General features: G+C 40.4%; 1 protein-coding gene across 1 annotated transcript in view; it reads right to left on the bottom strand.

The window, feature by feature from the left end:
• LOC138022420 (protein phosphatase 1 regulatory inhibitor subunit 16B-like) overlaps positions 1-4,014 on the bottom strand; it is an 11,469-nt gene extending 7,455 nt beyond the window's left edge. The window contains exons 1-3 of the mRNA XM_068869546.1: positions 3,643-4,014; positions 3,451-3,521; positions 1,328-1,580 (exon numbers count right to left, since the gene is read on the bottom strand). Coding sequence (XP_068725647.1) covers positions 1,328-1,580; positions 3,451-3,521; positions 3,643-3,880 — 562 coding nt within the window. The 5' untranslated portion in view covers positions 3,881-4,014. The remainder of the gene's footprint in view (positions 1-1,327; positions 1,581-3,450; positions 3,522-3,642) is intronic.
• Between the last annotated feature and the right edge of the window lie 8,486 nt (positions 4,015-12,500).

The following is a 12,500-nucleotide window of genomic DNA, read 5'->3' as shown; positions in this document are numbered from 1 at the left end:
GTGCCATGAATTGCCCCATCCAGGGCTCACATTTGATTGCCTATCAATGCAACAATTTCACATTAATTGCACTATTTCATTTTTTTGCACTCTGTTTGGGATTTAATTATTGACATGCTCTCAGCCAATCAACACCCTGAATTTTGTTGTGTATATTATTAAGATGGCTGCAACCAGTTTCACTACTTTTAAGACAACCTCTTATTAGAAAGGTTATAACTATCCCTAGGAGTCAATGGGCTAAATACAGATCTGACCAATACTGAAACATTCATAAATCTTATCTGTGCAATGCTAACTTTAGATCTTAACACAGTCCCAGGATGCTGTGAAGTCCCAAAAATAGCAGTTACCAGTCGCAGATTGCCCATAATTAGATGCACAACAATTTTGATGAGTGTCTCCAAGAGTCCCCTTGTCCACTTAACTCAGATCCACATAACCCACTATAAATGCCAACCCTAACACTTTTCAGTATATTATTGTTGGAAAAAGGTAGTAAGTGTTTAGAATTAATGCAACAAGGCCTAATTATGTGCCTTTCTAGGCATAGGAGATAGGTAGTATTGGTTAAGGTGAAAACCATGACCTATGACCATTATTAAAGGAATTCATCCTACATGTATTTTATTTTATATGCTGTGTGTTTTCTATATAAACCCAATCTTGGCTACCAGTAGGCACCTCTTGTATTTGATGGGAGCAGACAGACAGGAAAGGGATAGAACTCTGCCTAAAGTGCAACCTCACTTTGATTCAACTGTACAGTAGTCCAACCTTCTTCATGTTGGGTTTCCTGGAAGTCACTTGAGACCGCCATGGCTCCCACATTCTTATTCAGTATTAATGCTGCTGCCTTTCAGAGAGGCTGCAAGGTTTGGCAGTGCAAGTTCAATGCTGTCAGTTTAATCCCTTAGAGCTCTCTTTTCCTCTTACCAATCAGCCCAGTAAATACAAGAGGAAACTTGCCTTTGCCAGCAAGGACAACCATAGCTGGCATTGTACACTACAATGCCCTTTGCTCCAGTTGGATGTTAAGGAAAATATATTCCATATGACCATCATAATGACTTGGCCTAAGCTAACACAGACCTAAATGCATTTTATCATGGACATGAAATAATAATTAATAATAATTATTATTTAATTACATTAATTATTATTGTAACATTGTTGTGCAAAGTCTGTAATGACATAACTGTAAGAAAAGCAAGAAGTCTGCATCAAAGGTGGCACTCCAGGCCTGTTTGCACAGCAACAACTGTAAAATTTATGTTCCGTATCATGCAAAATCTTAGGGCCAGAGTTAAACAGAAGCAACATTTACCATGTTTGTCCATCTCTTTCAACAAATAATCCTTCAAGTCTTCGTCATCTTCTAACAAATCGACTGGTAAATTGCCATCTGAATTAAGCGCAACGACACTGGCTCCATGATCCACTAAATACTCCACCATAGAGAAATTCCCACAGGCTGCAGAAGCATGCAGTGGTGTCCACAACTCGCGGTCTTCCGCATCAATATAAGCTCCATACTCCACAAGAAGTTCTGCTATGTCATCACACTCATCAATGCATGCCTTTTGAAATTGAAAAGTTAAATGTACCATAAAAACAAATTTTCATTTCAGTTCTATCACAGTTACAGTTGCATGTAAATGATAGTTTCACTGATAACAGATTGGGAATCGAAGACCTTCCTCGGCTGAGTGTGCCTACATCCCATTTGATCAAAACCCAAATTATTGTTGAAGTTAGAAGCAGAAGGGGAAGAGCAAATCAAATTGCATCAGAATAAGCAAAGAGGATGGTTTATTTTCCATTTCTTGTGACTCTGTACCCTGCGAACAGTTGGTTTCTCCTACGCTCCCCGAGAGAGAAACCACTGCGAGCAACCGTTTGATTTTCCATCAAGCATGTGCGAAGTACGTCACACCCCACATGATGTATTTGACATCACTTCGTCTTTTTTCACGGGAAATCCCTACACAGCAGGCTCGCTCAAACGCAGCAGTTACATAGCTGAATGCACGCGCAAGCGCCAAAACAAGTTTATTGACTCCTTTTACCAGTTCAAATTTAATTTATTCGTCCTTGGCGCTGGACGGCGGCTCACTCAAAGAAACTAACGGTTGCTTGCAGTGATTTCTCTCTCGGGAAGCGTAGGAGAAACCAACTGCTTGCTGGGTAGTTACTCTGATAAAGAGTTCTCACTATGTAACAAACAGAATTGGAGGCAGAGTGATAAAAAATGAAAAAAGGTCTGTTAGTTGTTCAATCATTGTTGTGAACTGTGGTGAAGTACAATAATACTAAAGTAATATAATTGTTTGTCTCATGATGTTGTCATGTGTGATGTAGATTGCAATTAAAGTTTTGACTGCATTTTGCTAATCCTCTTCGAGCGATTTTAGAAGCATGGATGCCCACGGTGATTCCAGAAGCATGGATGCCCACGGTCAAGAAACACAACTGTTACAACAAGAGAGCTGTGTGACAGCGAACTGCCAAGGGAACAATTCACACATGCAGTGAGGATAGTAATACACCAATCACAGCTGTGGAAAACCAACAGTTGCAGCAGAGTTTAGTGTTTTATCAGTTGATGCATAATCAGTCAACCTCATCGCCTAAAGAATACAAGCAGTATTCAGTTGAATCCTCGCAATCTACACCACATGTGAAAACATTGTACCTTGAGTGCCATCATCAATTTTCTCTACAACTCTAGCAATAACCAGTGCAAAATAGCCCCAGTCAACAAAAGGGGCTTTGACATTTAAAATTGTCCAGCATTTAAACAGAGTACATTATGAATTTTTGGTTAAGTTCCCTATTTAATTAGACAACTTTCGAAAGGATAAAAGAAAATAAACTAATCCGATTATTCTTTTTCCCGTAGGCCAACCTAGAAACTCATTAACATATCAACTAAAATAAGATCACAGCTGAACCTTACTTTAACTCTTGGCCACAACACAGGGTCATTTAGGTAGCCGGCTGCAATTTCCAATTAGCTTATTTTATTTAAAAGCAAATTACGTTAACAACAAAATGTGAAGGATGGAGAAGTAGTATAATGACCTTAAGCATTGACAAAAGCCTGAAAAAAGGTTTTAAACCGAGTAAGCATATCTAATTAATCGGGTCAAAAATCTGAAAATATGAGGTTTTCTTTTTATTACGGTAGGATCTCCGCTCGGAAAAACTCGTGCATTGTACAGTAATGACATAACGTCAAAGTTCAATTACTTTACGTAAAATTCTTTACTAAAATTATGCCATTTGAGTCGATAGTAAAACAAACAAAAAAAGCTTTGATAGTCAAACTAAACAAACATTGTGTAGTTTGGAAAATATACTTTAAACAGCGAAATGTGTTGAAAGTTCGTTTTCACGACAACTAAATGTATTATCGACTAAAAAGGATCAATTATCAGTGAAACGTACTTGATGAAGAGCTGTAAGTCCATCATCATTCGCTAAGTTTGGGTCAACTCCATAATCGAGCATCTTTTTGACTGCATAAGAAATATTAATAATTTAAAGTACCAATGTGAATTTAAAACCTCAGGACATAACCAACATTAGACAAATAAATTTCATCAAATGAAAAGAACTTAGTTGCACGATTTCACAAACCTTCTTCAACATCACCTCTCGAAGCTGCCTCGAGAAGGATTATTCTGGGTTCGAACTTTACAGGTCTTGCCCTCTGAGGTTTCTTTTTTGGTGGTGGTGGACTAAGTTCTTTGTCCTTCTCTCTTTCCCATCGTTTGAGTTGTTGAAATCGGCGCTTTCGTGCGAGTTCTAAGCGATCTTGGACGGTCAGTTTCTCCACCTTAGGAATTTCAGCAACAAGTTCCAAGTGGTCCGCCATGTTAATGCCTTATTTAGAGCAAGGAACGTCCTTGGAACAGGGTTTTTGATGCAGTTCCCTACTGTATCATTTCTTTACTAAAATCCAACGAACTTTAGAACGACAACGATCCACCGCTACCCGAATATACTGTGTTGTCTGGAAAGTTTATGCAAATTTATATTTTGTATTTAGTTTAGAGGCGAGCCTGGAACAAGCAATGCAGCTTGCCAAATATGGAGATTGAAGGAAGGTGGGCCGGTTTTGCAGTTTTACAACTTCCGGTTGCTTGCATTCAAGTGGAACCCGGAAAATAAGGGAAGTCTTGTCAAAAATATGTTTTTGATGGCGCCTGTTTTCCACATCAGTGCACAATAATGATAAAGCAATTGTCTTGAAGTGATATTCAGCAAATGTCAAAACGAAGATCTGAAGCATGGTTTTTACTGAATGAGGGAGCAATCAGATCTAGACTCTTGATTCTTAAACAAACAAGTTGGCTAATAAATTTTTTCCATTTTTTGGTAACACTGGAAGCCACGCCAAAACAGTTTTAAAATAACAGGAAATTGCAGTCTTTTACCGGAAGTCAGCACAAAAGAGGCATGACGAACGAATAAAAACATATTTGCAAACCTGCCCTGTCACACAGTCATGTTTAATTTTAATATTTTACCGAGGTTATATCTGAGAGCCTTCACATAACGATGTAGAATAGTTCACTAAAATTAAAGTAACTTAATTTTCAGCCCCTTTCGCAATGTTCTTTTCGCTAATCACGCAATCTTTCCTACATGATTGCGTGACGAGCCAGTACATTAACTTGAGTCCATACAACATTTTGGTGGGTACCCAAGAATCACTCCCTTTCGAATGAAGAGACTATAGGCGGTTTACAACCAATCTTTAATGAAGAGGCCGGTGACAGATACTACCAAGGCTGCTATGACGTAACGAGAAAAATTTGGCGAGACTTACAGGTTAACATTACTGACGTCATGAAATCGGAAGTGATTCTTGCTGAAGAGTTGATCGGACTAAAATGATGGGCAGGGGGCGCGATAGCCTGCAAAGCAGGCGTATTTTTGTTTTGGTAAGAATTAATTATAAAGTAACCATATTTAACGTCGAAAATTATCGCCCCCTATCTCTTCTCAGTGTTCCTAGTAAAATACTTGAAACCATCGTTGCTGATTCTATCATTCACCATGCGTTTATTGATGGGCTTACAGGAGAGGATATTCTACAGAGCTGTTGCTAGTACATATGACAGAAATTTGGAGGAGTGCCATTTATTCAAATAAAGTTGTTGGTATAGTGCCGTTAGATTTCCAGAAAGCGTTCGACTGTGTCTCCCATAATGTGCTATTACGTAAATTAGAAAATGATTTTGGAATTAATGGGTTCTCCTTGACTGGCTGCGCAGTTACCTTGACAATAGAAAACAATATACTGTCCTAAATGGTTTAGCATCAGATCTTAACACTGTTAAATCTGGAATACCGCAGGGTTCTGTTCTAGGACCGACCTTATTTTCTCTTTACACAAGTGATTTATCTGAAGCTATAACCACTGCGACAACCTACATGTATGCTGATGATACAAGCCTATATTGCATAGGCGATTCTATCGACGCAGTAATTTCTGAACTTAACAAAGCTTTGGAAGAACTTCTATACTGGTGCAAAGCAATCTCCCTTCAAAGAAATCAAAGAAATGCGAAGCAATGATCCTCCATCGTGGAAGATTCACTGCCGGGGGGGGTACTCGATACATGCCTTGGTGGGGAGGTGCGGCGCGGCCCCTCATACCCTGACCCTGTTTAAGACAAATATCACTGATTTTCCTACCCATTTTAAGACAGAATTCCGATTTTTGATACCCTGTTTAGGACATTTAACCCAGTTTAAGACAAAAATTGATACATCGATACCCTAATTAAGACAAAAAATGGTAAATTCGATACCCTGTTCAAGACAAAAATCCTGAAAAACATACCCTGGCTGGCCGCACGTCCCCATTAAGCCCTTATAAGGGAGTACCCCCCCCCCCCCGGGGATTCACTGGCCCATTGAAAGAGTTAACATTGGCCCAGCACACCATCAAATGGGTTACATACTCTCGTCTATTAGATGATCAACTAATCTGGTCTAAACATGTTAGTGTTGTTAAAAAAGGCTTTGTTGATAAGTTAAACTTGTTAAAACATAGCAGATTTCTTCCAAAGAATATGTTATTAGACTTGTATTTTAGAGTTATTATGCCGTCGATCGTATATGGTATATCAGTATGGGCAGGTCTCACAAATAAGGAAGGTTTTAAGGCATTAGAAGCACTGCATTGTAGAGCTGTGAGAATTATCTTTAAGCTACCTTGGGATATGTCTAATGCAGATGTTATGAAAAAGGCTAATTGGTCTTCTTTAGCCTTTATGTATAAAATTAGCTTAGCTAAGCTTATGTATAAAATCCACAATAACCTGACTCCAGACGCTATGTCAGTTATTATTAAGAACAATGACAACATCAAGCGATATCAACTTAGGAAAAAACTGAAAATTGATGTCCCTCGTTTTAACACCAACTACATGAGGAACTCTGTAGCTCGTCAGTAGAGGAGCAATAGTTTGGAACACGTTGGTTCCTCAACTTAATGACGATATAGACAATGTTAATAAAATACGCGATTATGGCAAGACGGTCAAAGGCTCTGCTACACCTAGATTTCGACTGTATCTCCCCTCAAACATTAAACAGAAGGGAGGAAGATTTTAAGTATAATTAGTGTTGATAACTAGTCGATATCAGAGTACCACCTTGTATTTTAGAATTTTGAGCTTTAATCGTTTTAGACTTGTAAGTAGTAAGTAGCTATATGATTTTAGCTGGTGTATATCCTATTTATTTTCTAATTCATTAAGTTATCTTACTTAATTATTTAGACACGACCCCACAAGCGAAGCATCGCTTTAAATATTTATCGTGTATAAATAAAGATTATTGATTGATAACTCGTAACAGTAATTCCACTGACAAACCTGAAGTCGACGGTGCTCTCATTTTACTCCCCCCTCTCCATCAGTGCTCCGTTTTACGGGTATTTAAAGGTACTTAGCTACACGGAAAGGAAAGAAGTCGAACATTTCGTGCCATAGATATAGAGCAGGATTACGTTGAAAACACAACCGGTCATGTAAAACGCAGACTGCAGACTGCAGACTGCAGACCGGGGTTAAAATGCAGACTGAGGTTATAATTTAACTGTTGAAAAAGCCCAAACCCATTAGAAATGCTAACATTTAAGCCTAAATATTGTTTTATGCCTAATTAGGCCCAAGGTTAGTATTTCTAAGGGGTTTCGGCTTTTTCAACAGTTACGTTAAGGCCGGTACACACGAGGGAGCTTGCTCCTGAAACACGCTCCCGACACACGCTCCCGGGTAAGTACCCCAACCAGTACACACGAAGGACACGACAAGGGAGCTGAATGATGAAACAACCCAATTGGGGAATGGGAACTGTTGTGGATGAAAAAATAAGCCAATTTGATTGGCCAATTGGAGACACGTCATGTCACGGCAAGCAAATTTCAGTACACACGAGGGAGCTTGCTCCTGAAACAGACTCGTGCAACAGATTTGCCCCTGGAGCTTGCTCCCTCATATCAAACCAGTTTGATATGGGGGAGGAAAACTCGGGAGCAAAAGTTTTGTTGCGCAAACATATTTTTCCGCTAGAAATCGTTGGTGCAGACGAGGGAGCTTTGCTCCGGGAGCAAGGTCCCTCGTGTGTACCGACCTTTATAACCTCAGTCTGCATTTTACCCCTGGTCTGCAGTCTGCGTTTTACACTGACCGAAAAACAACACGTGTTTTGTAGAATAGATCGATTTCGGTGCTCAGTAATTGTGTGTCCTCGGCCACTGGATTAAAACAGTGTAAACTACCAGGGGCACCCAACGTCAATTTTCGGAAAATGTCTGTTCGGAAGACGATTTGAGATCTAGAATTTTCGGAACACTTGTTGTAAAATTCCATGCTTGCCTGCCGGTCCTAGGTTTTTCGAACATCTAAAAAATTGTATAATTGCCCATTTTTAACGGATTTTTACCCTAAAAAGATCACCTAGAATTTTCGGGAGACTTTTATTCTGGCTGAAATTTTCGAAAAGGTAAGTTTTGATCCCTATAATTTTCGGATCACTAGACTTTCAGCTAGGGAATCCGAATCCGAACAGATAAAAAAAAATTAGGAGATACAAATACGCCTATATCTACCGTTTGAACACTAAAATACGTTATACAATGCTATGTTTAAGTGGTTTTGAGCTATATTCTCGTTGGATGCCCCTGAACTACTTCAGCAACCGTCTGGACCCTTTTTAGTGTGACGCTTATTACATTGGTAACAGCGAGCAGAAATGATTGACGACGAGCATAAAATGCCCGAAGGTGCCGAAGGCGATTTTACAGCAAAACTCGCGCCAAAAGAACCGAAGAAACTACCGAAGAGTGCATTGCCAGAGGAGAGCTCTGAAATTCAACAGCTGGTGAATACCTTATCACAGGCTTTGTAGCAGAGTGTTGCGGTGTCTACGGAAACAGAATCCAAGAGGAATGTACGAGCACCGCGTGTCTATTCCGCGGGTCAAAATTTCAAAACGTGGCTGTCCCAGTTTCTTCAGTATTCGAATCTGGTACATATCAAACCATCAGATCGTCGAGCGTATTTGCTGACCCTGCTTGAGCAACCGACCTACAAAGCAGTTGAGCTTCTGAAGCTTTCAGAATCGCTAACCTTTGAAGAATTCACGGCGAAGCTGATCGAAAGATTTGATTCGGGCAAGACTAGGGAAGATTATAAATTGCAGTTGCGAGCCAGCTGGTGTCTAAGGCCGAATGAGGATTTCGAAGGATTTGCCGATAATGTGATGGAATTAGTGGAAAATGCCGCCTACCCAGAGGCGGTTTATTCGTTCAAGGTGGAACTGGCAAGAGAGCAGTTTATTCAAGGAGTGATACTCAGTGATGATTTGAGGGAAAAGGTATTCATGAGTCAACCGGAGTCACTTGTGGAGGCTGTTCGTGTTGTTCGTCGATTAGAAAGTGCCCGTAAAGCTTGTCAGGCTGTGCCGTCGGCTGAGCAGAAAAAGTCTGTGAATGCAGTGAATGGTTCAGCGGAGAGTGAGAAAGTTTCATCTGAGGTTCGTGAGCTCAAGGAACTCGTGCTCGATATGAATGCCGGAAAAGATTCGTGAGCTGGAACGAAAAGCTGAAACGATTTCGAATTGGGGCGCCGGAATGAGGTGGTATTTTTTGCTTGCCGCGAACCTGGTCATTTCGCTCGAAATTGTCCACACAAAAAAGGGGGAAACGGAGCTCGGGGCCTGCCGAGGGCCAGGCATACACAGTGATCAGGGAAGAAACTTCGAGTCCCAGGTGTTTGAGGAAATGGGCCATTTGCTGGAGATCAACAAAACACGGTCATCCAGAGGGCAATGGACAGATTGAGAACCTGCACAAAACCTTAAAGAGCATGCTGAAGGCCAGGGTTGAAGATGATCCACAGAGTTGGGATGAACACCTAGATTACTGTATGATGACTTTTAGAAGTAGTGTCCACTCCTCCGATGGACATACATGTACACCTTTTGAACTCCTGTTTGGAAGAGAAATGCGAATAACCCTGGATGTAATGATGGGCAGGGCCGAAGTCGATGAAAGGAACTACTCGGAGTTTGTCAGTGATCTGCAGAGTAGTTTGGAAACTGCGTCCCGTGACGTGAGGGAAAGTCTGCGAGTAGCTCAGCGTCGGCAGAAAGATTGCTACGACAAGGGCGTAAAACTTATGGTGTTTCAGACTGGTGATTTAGTGCTATGCTACATTTCACAGCTGAAGCCGGGTGAAGCAAACAAATTCCATCGCAGTTGGAGGGCCCATTTGAGATAGTGGAGCGTTTCACGGACGTCACGTTTCTGGTGAAGAAAGTCAGGGGACCTCAAGTAGTTCATTTCAACAATCTGCGTTGTATCAGAAGAGGCTGGAAGCACCGTTGGAGGAACCAGTTGCTGGGGGGTCAGTGGATGCACCTCAAGGTGGAAGAGAGGAAAGTGAACTTGTAGCACCAGCCGGTGGGGAGGTGGAACCTGATACGGAAGATGAGGTTATCGGGGATGAAGCTGCAGAGGAGTTTTTTGTCGAGGCTGCTGATGTGCAGGACGAGAGTAGGTATGGGTCCTGCCTGGCTGACACGGCTTCAGTGGGAGAGTTCGAACAGGGTAGTGGAGGCGACCAGGTGGTAGAGATGCCGGATACGGGGGGAGGTAAGCTGTCAGAAGGTGTTCAAAATAATCACGCGAGCGTGGAGGAGAACAGAGAAGACGAATGTAAGGTGGAAGAGGAACAGCCAGTTGGACAGAGCCCAAGGCCTGTATGCGTAAGGAGACCTCCAGATCGTTATGGTGAATGGATTCTAAATAGTTTGCAGCAGATATTGGACTGTTTGAAGATGTTGGAAGACAAGCAAAGAGATACAAAAGCTGAGACGCTAAATTGCTGAAGAAGGCTAGAACATTTCGGGGACTCTAAAACTGTTTTTTCTTGTAGAGAGATAAACCTTCAAGAGTTCTGCTAAGAGACTAAACGGGTTTACTTTCTTTTATTTTATCACTCGTAGTAGTCCTGGATCCGGAGATTCCTTCCTTTTTTTTTATTGAAACAATATTCAAACAAGAAGTTTGCCCCAAGAGTTACAAAGACTCATTGAGGGGGCTTACTTCGAGTATACATACATTTCATTATAGGAGTAAGACAGTAAAAAGAGCATACAAATCACAAAGAATCAACATGTTGACAGGTAGAACAAATGTACACTTATTATGTTACGTAAAATCGGTTAGAATCTAAGATAAACGTAAAAGAAATAAAATTGCTGTATCAGACATATGGGCCCACCTGTCAGCAAAAATCTGAGCAGCTGAGGAGAGCAGTTTATGACGTGAGGCAGCAAACAAAGGACACTTCAGGAAAAAATGCTTTACAGACTCTGAATAAAAACCACAGAAGCAGGCTGGCGATTCTTTACGTCCTATTTTAAATAAATAATAATTCCTTCCTTTTAGGGAGGGGATAGTGTAATGGGACATTTCGTGCTATATATATAGCGCCGGATAAGGTTGAAAAACAATACGTGTCTTGCAGAACGGATCGATCTCGGTGCTTATGTGTTCTTGGCCACTGGATTAAAACTGTTTAAACTACTTCAGCAACCGTCTGGACCCTTTTTAGTAGGACTTTTATTACACCTTTGTTTACTGGCTTAAATTGTTACAGTACGTATATCTTTTCGAGCGAAAATACATCGTTGTTTACATGCTTAAAATGTTGCAGTATTCACTATACCGACCAGAAATTATGCGATTAGATACTGGGGGTAGTACTTGGTGTAAGACTTAAAATGTTACAGTATGTAATATACCGACTAGAAATTAAACTATTACACGGTTCGTGCTACTCCTTGAAGTGCTTGAAAAGCCCTGGAATTTAATTTTGGACTTCAAGGGCGCTTGAAAAGCCCTTGAAAAAAAGGATTTTGTGGGAAACTGCTTAGGTTAAAGTTGTAGATATTGCATGATGCCAAGAGAAAATGAAGATCACGCTATTATTAAAGTATACTCTGTTACGGTAAATAAATATTTGGTTGCTAAAGGCTTTTTTCGAATTTCTTTTATTCCTGTATTGGGAGGAATAGAGGAATCCCCAAACGGTGCAGTTAGGCTAAGCGGGTACACCTTGACTCACAAAGCCCACAAACACTGTTGGTAAGCATGCCAACAATGTTAATGCCATTGTTGAGGTTGACCATTGCTCTTGCAAAGTAAAAAAAGGCAACAAGTGGGCCACAAACAGAATAACTGTACAATGGAAATCACATTGTTGAAATTCAAGAAATCCTACATTAGTTTCGTAATTCATGTACGTGCTTGCTGGCCTACAATCTTACACTCACTCACTCAGACAGCACTGACGACAATATGGGTATTGCACTTAAAGTGCACTACCCACAAAAAAATTACATTCAGATAGCTTGGCAGAAAGCTTGTGAATCTGCCCAATCGTTCAATGCCAAAAACTTAAAATTGAGCACAAGGGTAGGTTCATTGAAGAAGTTTTAAATGCAAAATATGAGAAGTTAAAATTTAATTTAATTGCTCAATTTGAAATTTGCATATTGCCTATCAAAGCCATTTTAAGACATAAACATGTAGTCTGCATAAGAAAAATGTTGTTTACTGTTTTCAAATATCTCTTTTTGTTCCAGAGATATTAAGTTTTTTAACAAATTACCCAAGTGATAACACCATAAACTCAACTGAATTTTGATCAAGTATGATGAAAAAAGATATCTTAGCCGATTTGTATCAGAATTGCTTTATTCTTTGCAGTAGGATTCTAGTAGATGTGTTCTACAATATAGGCATACCAGTTTTGTTACCATGGCAACATACTGGGTTCCAGACCTCCCTGACATTAAAGGCTTTGCTGGCCACCTTTGACGTTCCATTTTGATATTTGACAATGGTGCCTCATCCCCATAATCCTGCGAGCACATAAGTATGTTGGGTCGAGTTTGTAGCCTTGTTA

This window comes from Montipora capricornis, chromosome 10 (assembly GCF_036669925.1).
Source record: "Montipora capricornis isolate CH-2021 chromosome 10, ASM3666992v2, whole genome shotgun sequence".
Lineage (NCBI taxonomy): Eukaryota > Metazoa > Cnidaria > Anthozoa > Scleractinia > Acroporidae > Montipora > Montipora capricornis.
The sequence above is the reverse complement of the archived record's forward strand: the minus strand, read 5'-3'. Positions and strand labels throughout refer to the sequence as shown.